Source organism: Ictidomys tridecemlineatus, chromosome 8 (genome assembly GCF_052094955.1).
Source record: "Ictidomys tridecemlineatus isolate mIctTri1 chromosome 8, mIctTri1.hap1, whole genome shotgun sequence".
Lineage (NCBI taxonomy): Eukaryota > Metazoa > Chordata > Mammalia > Rodentia > Sciuridae > Ictidomys > Ictidomys tridecemlineatus.
The window spans coordinates 71,286,862-71,304,709 of record NC_135484.1 but is presented as its reverse complement, the minus strand read 5'-3'; the positions used below and the strand labels follow the sequence as shown (position 1 = coordinate 71,304,709).

General features: G+C 42.8%; 1 protein-coding gene across 11 annotated transcripts in view; it reads left to right on the top strand.

The window, feature by feature from the left end:
* Positions 1-17,848, top strand: part of Ankrd6 (ankyrin repeat domain 6) — a 190,801-nt gene that overhangs the window by 145,698 nt on the left and 27,255 nt on the right. For 6 of the 11 annotated variants that reach the window (XM_078019618.1, XM_078019615.1, XM_040283091.2 and 3 more), the window contains exon 3: positions 12,957-13,055. In XM_078019618.1, coding sequence (XP_077875744.1) covers positions 12,957-13,055 — 99 coding nt within the window. Of the gene's footprint in view, positions 1-12,956; positions 13,056-15,500; positions 15,840-17,848 lie in introns of those variants that run through there. The other 5 variants (XM_078019619.1, XM_078019620.1, XM_078019617.1 and 2 more) reach the window with 1 other exon arrangement.

Genomic DNA, 17,848 nt, shown 5'->3' with positions numbered 1-17,848 from the left:
GAAATTTAAAAATCGCAAACATGTAGGCCTTCAGAAAGCAGAAATTTGCCTATTATATGTAAAGCTGACCAATATTCCCCTGAATCTTCACTGGACACAGGTATTTGTATCACCATCAATGCTCTACAACTTAGAGTTGTAGAGTAGCTCAGAGCAACAGAATAGGTAATGAAGTAGAGAAAACTTCCAAGTGGATGGTCATCTATGATGGGATAATATCCAGTCATGTGGATGTATCCCCCACCCCCACGTTTAAATTTAAACTTTTTCCTTCTCGTACTGAAACCTGTACCTCTTAGACACTAATTTCTTACTGTCCTCTCCCCAACCTCTGGCAATACCATTCTGTCTCCATGAACTTGCCACCCATTTTAAAGACTTTCTCAATTTATTTTTACCTAGAATCCCTTTTGCCATCTGCATCCCTGGTCAGGTTATTGGCCTCCTTGTCCTTTCATATCCTGTCTGTGAAGTGGCAGAAGGACACCTTGCTCAGGGATTCGTGGTGAGGATTAAATGAGGTAATCCATGCCAGGTGCACAGTGTCGTGTCCTCCAGGATGAAGAAAGGACTCAAAGGACAGTAGGATGCCTGTTTCCCAGCCCAAGGACAGAGGCACAGACCTTCTTTTCCATTAGCCCTTCTCAGTACTGACTATAGGGTGTGATCACCTGGAGAGCCATAAAATATATCAATGCCTAGAAAATATCCCATGGCCCAGGCACATGCCCAGAGGCTCCGATTTAATTGGTCTGGATTGTGGCCTGGGCTTGGGGAGTTTCCAGGCAGATGGGGCAGGTACTCCCCTGCAGTCTCAGCCTTGCCTGTGTTGAGGACACACTCTGTATGGAACACTGGGCTAATCATTGTTTATACATCTGGAAGTTATGTAGCTCTTTGAAGAATGTCATGGAATATTCCAAATGTCAATCCAAACTAGAAACAAGTTTACTAGCAAGAAATAAAAATCTGAATTATGGGAATGCAAATGTATGCTGTGAAATATTATGTGGCTTATCTGAGACAATGCACAGGAAAGTACTGGGTCAATAATAAATAGTCTGAAAGTGTTAGCTTGCTATGATGAGGGTGTTGATTAGAAAGCACTACTGTGACTCGTGTTTCCAGTGAAGGTAGCTGGGTGCCCAGGGTGCTCTTTGGAGGAGGGAGAGATGGCCCCTCAGATTGAGAGGGGAAATAGAAGAACTCATGCGGTGGGTCTGATATGACCCCTGTCTTGGCCTCTGGGGAGACGCTCTGAGGAGAGCAAGACTCAAAACTGACCTGAACCTTTCAGGAGAGGCTGCTGAAGTGCTTTTAAAGTAGAATCCAGGAGTTGGCCTGAGTCTTAGCTGCCATCTCTCTGCCCCCTTCCCTGCCTACCTGGAATTTTTAGGAGTGTACAGGGCCTTCCCTGTGTGCCTTCCTGCCCTCTGTGGAAGGCGTGACTTAGTTATAGTGGTTCTAAGTGGGGGTGAAGGTGGCTCTGCTTGCCCTTCTTCCCCAGCTCTGGACAGGCCTGGTAGGAAGGTTTCCCAGAGGTCCAATGGAACCTAGGTGTTAGGTCAGGGAGCCATCTTGCCCCCCCCCGACCCAACACACACACACCCTTGCAGTCTGTCAGTGCTGTTGATATTCCATTGCTTCAGCAGTTTGAACTTAAAATCTCTAATCATACAACTGAGTGTTTTTGTAACTCACAATCTAAATATCAGTAAAAAATTTTCCCAAATCATGGAAGTCCTAATTCCTAAGCTCCCCAAAGTCATAAGGGTTAGTTGGTCCTAACCACTCTAAATGAGATGTTACAATGTTGGGGCACAGCTGGTATCAGTATTTTAAAGTCTTCCCTAAATATCCATTTTTTTCCTGAATAGCATGTGTTGGAGGATCATTGGTTTCTAGGCCCGCAATCGGCATGTTGTTAGACTTCCAAAGCGTCGTTCTCCCAACCCATGTTCTAGAAATGAAGATGCCAGAGAGGGAGCTTTAGGAGTTGTGAGTTGCCCACTTGGGCCTCTGCCCAGAGCCAGCCCAGGTGGTCCCTGGTGAATCTGCTGAGTCCTTCTTGGTTGTTTCCTCCTTTCTCTTCAGTTGTAATGACTTGGGTTTCAGAAAATAAATTAAGCCAGGAACTTGTTTGGAGACTGCAAATTCTTTCTCAGCAGGCCTGTTGGTTTGTTTCCAGTGGAAGTTGGCTGTTGCATGTTTGGGTTGTTATAAACCAATGATAGGGTGTGTGGCTGAGTAGGCAGAGTTGTGCTTGGTCTGCATTTAGCCCTTATTTCCATTGAGTCGAGCACTGTAGAAAGAGAATTGTACACCATGATTCAAGTATGCAATGTTTGTTCAACAGCAGCCAGTACAATCTACATATCAACTGGTGTCTTTTTCTTTTTAAATATTTTTTAGTTGTAGTTGGACACAATACCTTATTTATTTTTACGTGGTGCTGGGGATCGAACCCAGGACCTCACATGTGCTAGGCAAGCGCTCAACTGCTGAGCCCCAGCCTCAGCCCCTCAACTGGTGTCTTAGCTCAGGCTGCTACAACAAAATGCCTCAAACTGTGTGCCTGAAACAATAGACATTTGTACAGATCCTTGTATGTGAAGCATGGGAAGTCCCAAGATCAAGGTGCCAGATCCAGTTCCTAGAAAGGACACGCCTCAGGTTTAGAGATGGCTGCCTTCTCTTTGTGTTCTCATCTAGTAGAGAGCAAAAGTGCTCTTCTCTGTCTTACCTTTCTTAAGAGTGCTGATCCCATCATGGGAGCCCACCCTCATGACCTCATTAACCTCCCAAAGACCGACCCTCCAAACAACATCACACTGGGGTGATGTTGGGAATTTCAACATGAATTTGGGGGCTATGCATTTGGTTTATAATAACAGGCTAAACCAGAGAAATGATACGTTTGGGCCTCTGTATCCTCAGGTTCCACATCCGCAGATTCCACCAAAGACAGATCAGAAATATTTGAAAAACTTATTTAGGCCTAGAAGCTTTCCTCATCTGTAAATATATTTAAAATCTAAGCCTTGCATATGTATACTTCATTTATTTTTTTCAAAAAAAAGGTTTATATGAGAGACTTTTAAAAAAAAAACTTGAAAGAAGTACATCTGTACTGAATATATACAGATTTTCTTATTGTTTCCTAAACAATATAGCATAGTAACTATTTATGTCATTTTCATTGTATTAGGTACTATCACTGACTCTGAGTCCTTTAGCTCATGCAGGATAGAATCAAACATGGATAACAGGGTTAGAATCATTTATTGCATGGATTAATATGTCCCATAGGCAGAGTAGCAAGGAAGTCAAAGGGTGAACAACATTTGTATAGTTGTGGATTGGGAATTTGCATATTTAGAGGTTTCATAGCAATATTGGTTCATGATCATATTGCAATTTTGTGGCATGCCTTCATTTTGCATATAGTCAAAATGTGTCTAAAATTATGTTGAGTCTTCCTCCTGGGCATGTCTTTTAATATAGAAATGTATTTAAAATTAGGGTACTGGTGATTTTTGCATCAAGGGGTTGTGATCACATGCTAGCATTGGTTTTGACGTCTTCTTGTCTGTCTTGAACAATGGATATAGTTGGGGAGGGCTTTTACCATTTGTCTTAACCGTAAAGCACGTGGTGCTACTGTCACTGGTTTATACTGTATAGTCATGCCTGAGTGTTATAAGTAACTTAGAGATGATTTAAAGTGTACAGTAGGGGAGTGGGGTTGTGGCTCAGTGATACAGTGCTTACCTAGCATGTATCACTGAGAAATTGGATGAGATCCTCAGCATTGCATAAAAACAAAGGTATTGTGTCCATCTACAAAAATATTTTTTAAAAGTATGCAATATGGGGTGGATAGGATTATATGCAAATACTGTGCCCTTTTATATAAGGGTTTTGAGCATCTGTGGATTTTGGTAGCCTTGGAAGGTCTTAGAACCACTCTTCCATGGATAACTGAGGAAGGACTAGATAATCATATTAACAGATACATAGGAAAAGCTTAAGACAAAATTCAACACTCATTTGTGACAAGAACTCTCAGAAAACCAATAATTGAGAACTTTCTCAACATGATAAAGGGTATCTACAAAATTCCTACAACTAATATTCTACATAATTGTGAGATATGAACATTTTCCTGCTAAGACAAGGAATAAGGCAGGGATATCTGGTCTTAATAGTCTCATTCAATATAGTTCTGGAAATTCTATCCACTTCAATAAGGAAAGGAGGAGAAGGCATTTAATCTGGAAAAAAGTTCTAGAGATGAATGGTGGTGGTGGTGGTTGAACATTATGAATATACTTAATGTCACTGAATTGGACACTTACATATATTTTATCACAATAAAAAAATCCCAAAATATTGACCCCAAAAGAAGCATCTTAGTCTAATTACATAGAAAAGATTGGAAATGCAATCAAAGATGGAATTTTTGAAAAGGTACTACTAGAGTCACGTAGTAGTCTCACAGCTCTGTTTTATATTTTAACATCAAGCCTAAAACAAAATGAAAAGTTAGATTTGTTTTACAAAGCCAGCACAGCCTTAATACCCAAACCAAGTAAATAGAACAGGATTTATATATGAATGCAGATATAAAAGTTCTTAATACTAAACTGGGCATGATGGTACACGCCTATAGTCCCAGCCAGTTCAGGAGATAAGGTGGCAGGATTGCTTGAGGCCAGGGTTAGTTCAAGGCCAGCCTGGGCAACATAGTGAGATCTCCAACTCAAAATAAATTAACATTTCCTGATAGAATATAGCACTTACCAGAGGAATAATAACACTATGACTTGGGTCTATTTCAAAAATGGAAGTATGGTTCCTTAATTCATTATACCCACAACGGAAAAAAAATACATGATATTAACAGTTAATGAAAAGTCACTGATTCTTATTTCTGGAAAGGATAGTCCTTACCTCCCATGCACAGTTCTTCATGCATTGGACCCCCAAGCTTTGTTCTGTGGATATGTCAACCCATTGAAGACAGTCCACTTTAACTTCCTGTGAGGGGACGGCAAAGCCATTAACTTATGCCTTATCACTTAGGAACAAATATACTATAGGAGTCAATGGAATCCTTAACAGCCAGTTAAATCTCTGGTGGACCTTTCTAGAAGCAAATCCAGTTACTGTATTACCTCAAAAGGAATTCTCTTATTAAATCTTTTACTAGTAGTTGATTACTAAAAGTTTATTACCTCTCCAAATTATTTGATTATTTTTATTTTATGGGAATGTCCCAGTATCCCTATCCTTGTAGGACTGGGGTACTACCCCCAGGACAGGAATTACTATCTGCCCCACTACACATTATCTTGTTATTAGCTCATTCTTCCCATCTGAAATTGTCATGGATCCTGCCTGATTTTTGTCACTCAAGGAACTTGCCCTTGCTGCTGCTTGTCACCTGAAGTCTGATTAAGATGTGTTGTGTCACTCATCCAAGTAGACAAAACACATTTCTGCTAAGGAAAGAACAGTCTGGAAGTTAAACTATAAGTTATTTTTAAATTTAGTTTTACTATTTATTTTTGCTTTTCTTTGGTCTATGGTACTTTTTCTTCCCCTATTTTTTTTTTCTGAATGTCTTTATAACTTTGTTGAATCATAGTCTGAGAAGAGTTTTAAAGTTTTCTGTTCCCCATCCACATCCTTCCAGGCAGTTGAAACTCTCAGGGAATACTGTGTAGGATAAAAATCCCCTAGGACACTCAGGAAAGTGGGATTCTTTTGTCATTTAGGACCTAAGTGGCCAGGATTCTAGCTCTTGCAGTTCTGCCACAAGTGATATTTGAGATCCTGAGAACTCATTTAACCTCTGTTGGCCTTACTAACCTCATCCAAATTAAACTCTCAAAGACCATGTTCCACCTGAATATTATCTTTCTAAAATTTACACTTATTTGACTAACCTTCTACCATTCTTGCCTCTTACCTTGCTTCTCCTTTGAAGCTACGACAAGATACATTCTTTTTTTAAAAGAAGAAAACAAATTATAGTTATTATACTTCAGCATTAGCTATTATACTAATAGTTTCATAGCCCAGAATGGTATTTTACAATTTTTTAACTTATTTTAATTAGGTATATACGACAAGCAGAATGCATTTTGATCCATTGCACACAATTGCAGCACAACTTTTCATTTCTCTGGTTGTACACAATGTAGTGTTGCACCATCGTGCAGTCTTGCATGTACCTAGGGTAATGATGTCTATCACATTGCACCATCTTTCCTGCCCCCCATTCCCCTTCCCCAGCCCTCCCTCCACTAGTGGATGCTGATCCATAATGGGGGGGGGCATGGGAAAAATGGAGGAACAGACATTCTTTACTTCAAAAGACTGCCTGTCCTTGATCTATTGTATTTCTCATGATCCCCAGGAGAAAGGGGGCTATATCCTATTATACTAATTGGACCTAAATTATTCCATTTCACCTCATCTGAGTCTCATCTACCCACCTGCCCTTTTGTGACACCCCTGGTTAAAATGCTTAAACTTGATTTATTTTTATTTATTTATTTATTTTTTAAAGAGAGTGAGAAATAGAGCGGCAGAGAGAGAATTTTTAATATTTATTTTTTTTAGTTTTCGGCAGACACAACATCTTTGTATGTGGTTCTGAGGATCGAACCCGGGCCGCACGCATGCCAGGCGAGCGCGCTACCGCTTGAGCCACATCCCCAGCCCCTTGATTTATTTTTTAACTGAGTCTTGATTCCTGTAATCCAGCCTCCCTTCCATGCCACCCCTATTCTTCAGAGTTTCTGCCCCTTTATTCATTTGGTTTCTGCCTCAGCTCTCTGTGTCTGGTTTGGAACATCATTGGACAGAGATGGAGATTGCGTTGCAGGAATGGGGCACCAGCCAGCATCCTTGCTTCTCATTTCTCTGATATACTCGGTTCTCTGTTCTACTCCTCCATGTCTAGCGCTCTTCTGTTAGACCTTGTTCACAGGTAGGCATTGTTGGTCTGAAAGACCTGCTCTTTAGTAAGTGGGATCTGGCACGCCAAAGCAGGAGCTGTGACCTGGGAAGGGAAAATGAATGGCCAGAGTCATGACCTAGAGCTCCTGGGCCCCATGGAGTCTGATGGCTTGTTTCTGTAGGTTGTGATTCTCAAATGACCCCTTGTCCCCACTCCTATGTAAACACCTTGGTCTGCAGAGTCCAGTGAGGAGGCTCAGCTTCAAATGTGAGCATCTGCTGGGGGAAATACACACCTACACTTCATTTCAAGGTTTATTTTAAACTGGTTACCTTTGGCCGGGCTCCCGGGCTCCCGTGTCATCCTAGTTGGTGGGAGATTAATATCTCAACAGGAATCCTCCTGGAATGTTTCCTGACAGAGCCCTCCCCACCCCCGTCCCCAACTGGGAGTTGGCTCTTCAGAATGAGTAGCAGGGACAGTTTTGTTCTGTGTGGCCTTTATAATCACCTGTTAGTGTAATTTATGGGTCACCTGCTGGAATGGAAATCACTCTGATGTTCCGATACAGCAGTTCTGCTAGAGTCCATCCCACAGGGCTCAACCTGCCTGAACAAAGCATCATTCCAGGCCAGTGCCCCCAGAGTTGTTGACAGTGGGGCCACTTTTCTGTGGTGGTTGCTTGGCAACATCTCAAGGCCCTTTGCAATTCAGTTTCCTGGCTGTGAACCAGCTCTGAGCCTCTGCTTCTGCTGGTTGAATGAAAGGGAAATACAGGGATTCTGCCTACTCTCACTCTCCTGGTCACAGGTGGTGGCCCATCTTAACTGGTGGTTTTAAAAGTGGTTCATAATCTGACTGTACATTAGGATCGCCTGGAACCTTAGAAACAAAATTTTTTAAAAAATCCAGACCCCAACCTAGATTAATGGAATCCAACCCTTTGGGGATAAAAATTGGGAGTGTGTGTGTGTTTAGATTTTAGGTAACTCTAATATGCAATAGAGTTGAAAACCAGTGGTTTGTCAGTAGCTCTCCTAATGTGGTCTCTGACTAGCCATTTCTGCCTATTTTAGTTTTTTGCCACCATGACAAACACCTGAGACAACAACTTATCAGGGGACATATTTATTTTGGCTTACGATTTCAGAGGTAGTCCATGGTCGTCTGGTTTCTGTGCTTTGGGCCTGAGGTGAGGCAGAGAATCTTGGAAAGACATGGAGAAAAGCTGCTCAGCTCATGGTGGGTGGGAAGCGGAGGGGAGAGGGGTGAGAAAGTAAAAGGGAGGGATGGTGGGGACAAGAAATATCCTCTCGTGGCATGCAAGCTTGTTATAAATGCAAATTCTCCTGCTGTATCCCAGACTTACCGAATCAGACTCTGGACAGGGAGCCCAGCAATCTCTTCTAGTAGGAGGTTCTGCAGTTCAATGTGGTTTAAGAGTCACAGGATTAAGGTATATTATTGCACAAAGCAAGATAATTTTATGTACCTTGTGGAAATAACTACAAAGGCATCAATAAAGAGATTCTCTGAAAAGAATTGGATAAAAATAACAGTTGAATTGGGTTGTGGAATTAGATATTATTTTTGTTTTCCGAACTCTTAGTAATTTTATGACATCGCATATATAATCTTTAAAGATCTGGCAAGCTCTGGGCTGTTAATGGTGCAGTATTTGGGATGTTTTGCATTGACAGGTGGGGATGAGCGCATCATGAAGAATGTAACAAGAGGAATGGCTCTTGCTTGGGCAGGCCCAGCCCAGCAGGTTTACCTGAGGGCTGCTCTGGGGAGGGCTTATCTGGGCCCCTCCTCATCTCATCCTATGTTCTTAACCCATCACACATTAAAGTCACCAGGTGTATAAAAACCTGACACCAGTGCCTCACCACAATCAGACTGGAGGAGGGGCACGGCCTCAGTAATGACATGGACCAACTCTCCAGGAGATTCAATGTAAAGGAAAACTAGAAGACCACTGCTCATTCCAGAGATCTTAGAACCAGGAAACCAGGCTATTTCTAAGAAACCAGAGGTTAGTGTCTGGGCTCACACACAATACCCAAGGACCTGGGAGCTTCCTGACAGCAAGGAAAAACTCCCTCTTCTAGGTGGCCCCTCAGCACCACCAGGGCAGCATGTAGGGGTAAGAGCACGGGTTCTGGGGTCAGCTGGTCTAAGAGGTGAGTACATACTCCAGTTACCTTCTATGTGGTATAGAATAAACAACAGTCTCTCCATGCCTCAGTTTCCCCATTTGTAAAATAAGCTGAATAATAGTATCCACCTTATGGGGTTGGAAGGACTGAATGAGCTAGCAGATGTGAAGTTCTCAAGGCAGTGCCTGCTGCTCCTAGCAGACCTTCATCAGTATTGGTTTCCCTGGGCCACCAGTGTGTGGAGCTGAACTGGCTTTGAGGATAATTGGGGTGGAACTCAGGGGAAATTATTTCAAAAACAACTTCTGTCATTCATAGTAAGTAGTCATTCTCCTGTGTCCTCTTCTTCAGCTAGAAAGTCCTAGGGTTGTGGAAACAACAGTTGCATCCTTTGGTCTGAATCATTCATGAAGTGTTGTAAGGATCAGTTTTTGTTTGCCTTCTCCCTCTGAAGGAGCTCCAGCTTTTCCCATAAGCCAGGCTCAGTTCGGGGTATCTCTGTGTACTGGGTATAAGCAGTTGCTCCTCTGAAGGGCCCCGTTTTTGTGGCTTTTTGCTATAGAATGTTCTGGAAAACTAAGCCCATTTCTGCATTTTTCTTCCTTTGGTGGTGTGTGTCTGAGGGATTTGGTCTTGTGTTGAGAAAACCCAGGATCCGGGGGCTGATAGACTCATGTTCCACAGGAAAACAGTTTCTGCCTTTGTTACTGCTGCACCCTTCCCAGGTCCATAAGCCTGTGAGGGAACACAGAACCTCCTCAGAGAAGCCCCTTTGTCACTGCTAACGTGCTCCTGAAGCCTCCAAGGTGTCGAAGTCTCCTCCGAGGGTCTGAGACATCCTAAAACTGGAGTTTGTAATCAGCCCACCATCCCATCTATGTCCCTGAAGTCAAACCTGGGACTGAAATATGCCCCAGTGTCATTTCAGCCATGGAGAGGGCAAGATTGAGAACATGGCCACTTGGGGAATTGGAGGTGGCATGGTTTAGACACAGTAAAGGCCCTGATGGTAAGGCAGAGATGCAAAGAATGGGAACCTCAGCCTATATTTTAAAAATCGAGAGCGAGTCAAGGACAGGCCGGTGGTAACCACGACCCTCCAGTCAGAGCCTTTCTGACTGCCTGAGTGACCCGAGACCCAAGTCTTCACCCAGATCTGTTACAGTGGAAATGCCTCACTGGTCTTTCCTAAGGGCAGGGTGTGTGGGTGTCCTCCCGCTTGGAGGCTGAGGATAGTGGAAGCAAGGGAAACTGAGAAGATGGGTGTTGGCTCATATTCTTATCCCAAACCTGCAGGGTCCACAGTGGAGGCTTTTTCTGTTTGACAGGTTAGAAAGCAGGCTTAGGAAATTGCCATGCACAAAGCCAGACAGGTGCTATTAGTCAGAACTGGGATTTATATCAGGCCTATCCAGTTCTAATGTCTCTGGCCTTTCCTTTCTCCACAGGGAGGGTTTTTTGTTGTTGTTGTTGTTGTTGACTTTGCATTAGGAAGATGCTTCCATCCAGGGTCATCTTGTTCATGGTTTCTAAAGTGCCCTCTCAAATGCCATCTGGTTTGAACCTGTCTTTGATCAACTGGGTGCTTCAACAACAGACATTTGTTGCTCACCTTTCTGGAGACTGGGAAGTCCAAGATCAGGGTGGCAGCACCCAGATTACCCAGGTGAGAGCCTTGCTTTCTGGTTTGCAGACAGCAGGCTGCTTCTTGCATCTTCATTTGGTGGAAAGAGGGGCAGCCAGCTCTTATTTCTGTAAGTCACTAATCACATCACGAGGGCTCACTGCTATGTCCTAATTACCTTCCAAAGGCGCTATCTTCAAATACCATCACTTTGTGACTGGGGCTTCAGTATCTGGATTTACTAAACATTTAGTCCACAGCAGAGCTACAGCAGTGTTTCCTTCTCCTGGCTTGTGATTCTTTATGTTCACTCAGATCTTTCATCTTCCTCTCCTTCCCTAGCAGTGACATGTGGTTACTGATGAATGTGTTCCTCAGAGCTCCCCTGACCACAACATCCAGTGATCCTCTGTCCCTGCCCCCATTCCAGCTTCCCTCCACACAACCTCTTCCCATTATGGTCTGTTTTCTGGCTGCTCAGAGGTGCCTGTGTCCTATCATGCTATGCCTTCCTCACAACACACACATGTATCTCTGCTTACGCCTGTGGTGAACTCTCCTGTTTCAGAACCCCTTAGGAAACTTACTGAAGGTCATTCACTCAGTATCAAGGTGTGAAGATATGTGACGACAGATGGAGTCTGAGACCAGGCCCAGTGAATGAAGACCTGGTCATTTTGCTCCATCTGATCAGCTATGGACATTTCACTTAATGAGTTAAGGTTAAGTGGCTCATGGCTGAGCACAGTCACTGGCAAAGAAAGGTCATTCTTTCATCTCAGATGTTGCCTTTTTTATGAAAGCTTTTTATAGACCACTTTTTTTTTTGAGAATAACTTTGTTCTTAATTAAGCATTCTAATTTTAAAGCGAGCTCTGACCTCTTTCTTTCCAGTCTCATTCTCGTGCTTTGATTGCATTTCATGGCTAGAAATGAAGATCCTTTATTGTCTGTTATCTGTTTTCCTCCAATGGCTAGTTACCCATTGCAAACTGGTGTTTTATTGAGACCATAAATAGGTTTATCCTGCTCGAATATCAATAAAGGCCTTTGGGTCTTTATCAAGATGCTAAGCAGGACAGAGACCGAGGGAGACCCATATTCCTCACAGGTGTGTTTCAGCACGGCTGGGGCCATGGCTCATTGATGTTTGACCTTTCCTTCACAGTGAATCCTGAGGGAGAGTTAAGGGGGCATAATGCCTCCTTTAGAACTTGGAGAAGTAGGAGTGTGACAGGATCAGTTCTCTGGACAGAAATTAATTTACAATGCAAAGTGTTACTTATTCTGGGTGTTCCCACTGAGAGTGGTAGCCAGGAGCCCAGGTGCTTAGAGTAGTTGAGGGAATGGTCTTCATGATGCATCTGTAGGGCTGAGAAGTGCCTGAGAGCTGAGCTCACAAATATGTTCTGCAAACCCAAGGAAACAACTAGGTGGGTGCTCATCAGTACAACGGAACTGAACTGGAGCTACAGGTGACCATACAAAAAAAGTTTCAAAAATGTAATGTTAGACAAAAAAAATCCTGAGCCACATTGTAAAGTTTACTACCGTGGACATAAGATTTTGAAATAAGTAGATCTGTTTGTGTTGTCTTTGGCTATAAACAGTGAAAACATAAAGGCAGAGGGGTGTGAATACCAAATTAGAGGGGAGATCAGATTTGTGAGGCATCCACAAGGAGCATGAGTAGTTTTACTGATGCTTTTTGAAATGGTTGGGGCTATCTGGATTTTAAAATACTTTATTTTTGGATGGCTGAAACATTTTACAATCTTTTTTTAAAGGGAGGAAGAGTCTTTCCTGATCAGTTTGTTCCGTTTTTGTTTTAAGGAGTTACTGGATTTTCCTAGGGCTAACTAGCTTGGCAGTTCCTGTTTCTCACCTCTGGCCCTGGTCTAATTGATCATTGCCACTTCATCATCCCATAATATTAAGTAGGAAAATGAGAATATATGAGACTCTTTCTCATTTTACTGCTTACAGGTGGGAAGTAGAAATTATACACTAAATGAAATTATCATGTATTGATAATTGACTATGATGCCAATAGCCAGAGTTAACCGAGACAACTTGAGATCTGGGTAAATAAATAATTTTCTGCCAAATCAAAGGGGCAAAAAAATTTCCCCTGTCCCTACCCTGAAGAGAGCAGTTTTGCTATCTTGTTCTAAAATTGGTGTTTGCTTTGTGTTAACAGCATGGCCGGACCCCCCTGCATCTTGCTGCCAATAAGGGCCATCTTTCTGTGGTCCAGATTTTGCTGAAGGCTGGCTGTGACCTTGATGTCCAGGATGATGTGAGTAGAAGCCATCATTCTATGGAATGGGTTAGCAGGGGAGCTTATCTGCTGTGTTAGCTTTTTGTTGCTATGATAAAATACTTAGAAAAACAACCTAAGGGAGGAAAGATTTATTTTTTGGCTCATGGTTTCAGAGTCCACAATTGACCAGATCCATTGTTTTGGGCCTGAGGTGAGGCAGAGCATCTTTGTGGAAGGGAAAATCTCAGGTTATGTCAGCTGGGATCAAGGAAGGGGCCAGGGAGAAGATATGGCCTTCTAAGGCACACACCCAGTGACCCACCTTCTTCAATGAAGCCCCTTCTTCTATAGTTTCTGCAGCCTCCCAATAATACCATCAAATTACTAATTCATCAATGGATGAATCCACTGATGAGGTTAAAGCCCTCATGGTCCAATTACTTCACGCCAAACCCCTCCTCTGAACTTTGCTGTACTGGGGACAAAGCCTTCAACACATGAGACTTTGGGGACCTAGATTCCAGATCCAAATCACAACTTTTGCCAAGAAGTTCACAGTACAAATGTGGGCAGCTATGAGGTGAGAGGGAAGAAGATGCTCTCCCAACACTTTCAGCTCCATCTCAGTCCTGTTGTGGCAAGAACTTCCTCAGAAGCACTTGGTTCTGAGATCCATTCTCAGTAGGAAGTTAGAGGTTGGGAGTGTGGGACGGTTCATTTTCTATTAGCTTTCAAATGCAGAGCCTTGAAGGCCTTTTGCCTGTGTCCTGCCCTCACACAAAGCAGCATTCACACTCCAGTGATTGCAGGCAAGGCCTGCTGGAGGTGTGTATCACTGACCACAAATCTACCACTGGAGAAAAGGTAGGGCCTAAAAACTTCTTTTTCTCACTTTGATTTCTCTTAGCTGATATATATATTTAGTTGGCAAGGACCTATTTAAGGGGGGAAAATGACACAGATCTCATGGAATCCAAGAAAAGGCTTCTAGTAAGAGTTTACTCTGGCACTCTGCTATTTTTGAAACATGACCACATCTGAGTCTTCCATCCAAATGATTGAGAAAAGGACTCAGATTGGCTCAGGAATTGACAGGTGACCCCAGAGAAGCCCATGAACAGAGGGTGGGATGGGATTACATAGCACATAGGGTTGTCCTGTTCGGTCTTTGCAGAAGGTGAATTCTCTAAGAAAGAATTGTCTAAATGATTCTCCAATGAGTTATCAGAAAAAGGGGTCTATGATATGTAATCAAACTATTTTTAGAAATTGTTTCAATTCTTAATTCATGTGGCAGAACTCCAAGAAATAAGAAATTTGTGAGCAACAGAGAATCTTAAAGAGTTTTCCCTTATCGTAACCTCTTCTGGAATTACCTTAAATAACTGGCAAAAAGGTGTTATTCAAATTTGAGGCCCTCAGCTATGCAAGGTATGTGCTAGGGTTTACTAAAGTGATTCATGTTTTCCTTAGTCTCTGTGCAGTGTCCTAAAACTTGGCAAATGTGTTTCCAAATGAGAAGGACACTGTTTGCAAAGAAATAACTGAATATGGCATTGTTTTATGCATGAGCAGCAGGACATCTTGTGTGTGTCATAAATTTCCAGTTACATCTGGAGACTTGGATCATCAAGAATGTTGCTTTCAGAAAATGCCAATTTAGCTTTAAGTTGTTGATTTTTACCTGGAGACACAGTACTTTATTTTTAAACATTGTAACCAACATAACATTCCTGACTCATATCATCTCCTTAGATGACAGGAGGAAAATACAGGGACAGGGAGGAGATGCTGACCACATAAAACCCACGTGGGGCCTTGAATTGCTGGTATAAACATGTTGGGATCATCTAGTCTTTTTGCTTAATTAAAGCCCTTGCTCACCACGGTGTCAAGGCCACGATGCCAGGTATGCTAACCCATGCCCACAGGACACCCCTCTGAGGAACACTGTGTCCTCATGCAACAAAAGACATGCTAATTTCCTAGAACTGCTGCTGTTTCTATCGGGCAAGGTAGGAGGTAAAACAGGCAGGAGTTCTTACAAAGTAGCCAAGGTGAGACAAGTCAGCAGAAAGCCAGCTCTGCTTTGAGACAGGAACATCCTCTTTTATTTATTGGAATTATTTTCTCACATCTTTTCCCTTTCCTAGACAGATAAAGCACACTTTGTTTCTCCCATATAACTCAAAACATAACACAAGAATAGTAATGTGGGAAAAAAACACAGATGGGTGTGGAGAAGGCAGAATTGACCTTCACAGGTCTGAAAGTCCTGCATTTTCTGGTCACTGTATAATCCGTGACTGTCTGCTGTGTATATACCATGTCACCATGTGTGGTGATGATCAGCCTTGAAATCTAAGCAAGAATTTGAAGAAGAAATTTCTTGTTTAAAGAAGCTGGGGAGATTAATTACTGGAGTAAATCACTTCAGAAGTTACCTATAGAAATGTTTACTCCTTACCTCATATTCTACAGATACTGATCTTTATGGCATAGTAAGGACTGAGAATTAGTTGAAGAATGACCTCCAGTGGCCTGGAGTGGGATTATTATGAATTTCAACCTGTGGAAAACAGTTCTTTAGAATATGCAACACCAGAAGCAAATTCGCTCATCTTTCCCAACAATGCTGTCAACCCTCAGCGGAGTTCTAACGCCATCTCTGATTGGTCAATGAGTAATCACACCATCCCCACCTCAGAAATAGTCCAGGACCCTATGGCCACAGTAAAAGACATGAAGGAAGAAAAAAATAAGAAAAACCTGAGAAGAAAGGCTAGGAAGAACCCTAGAAGATCAGAGAGAGAGAAAGAGGTCAGAGGCTTGCTTTACACACCTACCTGGCTTTGAGCTTCCTTGCAGCATGTCTGCTCTTTCCACCTGGGGCTTCCTCCTGAAGAGGGGCACATTCCACCCTTGCATGACTGGTGTTTCCTCCGTGAGTTTCGCTTTGGAATACTAACTGGTTTTCACCACATAGGAGAGAAAAATAAAGTATTTCAAAACAAAGATTGAGACCTGAGAGCTTCGGAGCCCCTAAAGTGAGAAGCATTGATGTCTCAAAAAAATTGGGGGCTGGTGGTTTGTTCTTTGGCAAATGGGTCAGTGTGTTCCGCCCCAAAGTGCCAAACTGTGAGGTTGCTGGCTCTTCAAGTTTCTGGCTGCAGCATCTTCCCTTTACTTCTCTGCAGTTAATCATTCAAGAGATGCATCTTGGGTACCCACAGTGGCCAGGATGCCACGCTGAGTACTTAGCTTACACAACAAGGCAGTCCCAACCTCACAGAGGTACCTGGTCTTTTTTTGAGATTCAGCCTAAGGTTAATTAGCTTCACAGGTTGGAAGCCCCTGGGATAAATGCAAAGAGCCTTGACCATTTGAATTCTAGTCTAACCATGCTATCTTGAATTAGCTAGTTAACCTAGGTGAGACTTCTCAGAGTATGAGAGAATTAGATGCCATCTACTTGATATATAGTAGGAATCAAATACTGTCTACATGATTTGGGGAAAGCTATATTTCCCCAGCATTTTGGTTTCAGTTTCAGAATTTTGTGATTGATCTAGATTGGATAGAAATAAGGATTATGTCAGAGTTGCTTCAGTCCAGCTAGGAGTGGTGTAACTCCAGTGGCTTGGGAGGCTGAGGCAGGAAAATTGCAAGTTCAAAGCCAGCCTCAGCAACATTGCAAGGACCTAATCAACTTGGCAAGACCTGTCTCAAAATAAAAAATGAATAAAAAAGAACTGGGGATATGGCTTAGTGATTGCCCCTGGATTCAATCCCTGGTGCAAAAAAAAATTTCCTTGGATTCATCAGTATGTAGGCCACGTCTTTTTCTGTGTCATGTTTAAAAGAACAAAAGTTTCAACAGTAAATTTTAATTTTGTAGGAGCCAAGAATCAGTTCACAGGTAACTGATATTTTCTTTCAACTGAGGGTTTCAGAGTGTTAAATTTTGTTGTGTTCTGGGGGAGAGTTTTTTCAAGTGACAACCCCAGGCAGCACTTTGTTCATGTGTCTTGTCTCAGAGCCTTTTTCGTCTTGCTAACTTCAGAGTGGCCGCTGTTAAAAGCTGGAGAAAGTATATTGCTCAGCCCTCCTGGACCATTCCAGATGGTGTAAGCAAAACCAATTGTCCAGCCAAGGACAGATGCTGGGGAGAGGGCTGTGCCTGTACAGCAGTGTTTATCTGACCACGGAAACAGGGATCCAGGCTCTGAGTGGGTCTCTGTTGGGGAGGAGGAAAGCTTCGGGGTTTGGGGGGCTTGTTGCCTTTAGACAGGTAGTGAGTATAGCTGAAAAGTCTTTCAGGGAAAGGGACAGGCAGGAGCCACCTGTGCCAGCCAGTTGCATCAATTCGTGTTCAGTAGTTAGATCTCTTCGGGCCTTGATTCATCTGAAGATTTACTCCAAAGGACTACAAAAAAAGTTAGATTTAGCTGCTAGCACTGAGTGAGAGATTCACAAAGGAAAGTTGTCCTGAGAGAAGCAAATACAATTGGCCAACGATGAAGGCCAGTAATAAATGGTTCTACTCTGGCTCCAAAGCTGCCTCAGCTCATGATTTAGTGAGCAGGTATGAGATGTGATGAAACATTCAACCTGGACCATGACCTAGGTCACATGGCGCCCTGACCAGTGAAGGCTCTTCTTGTGATCATTTGCACGCAAGAGTGACTGACACAAGTTGTGTGTTCAGGGCTTGTTGCTCACGCTTTATGCATGGCACGAACAGAACAGTAAGTTTTATTTTGTAAAGAACTTTTTTTTTCCCCCCAGGGTAGTATCCTTGGCTAGGTAGAGTGTAGTTGTCATGGTAT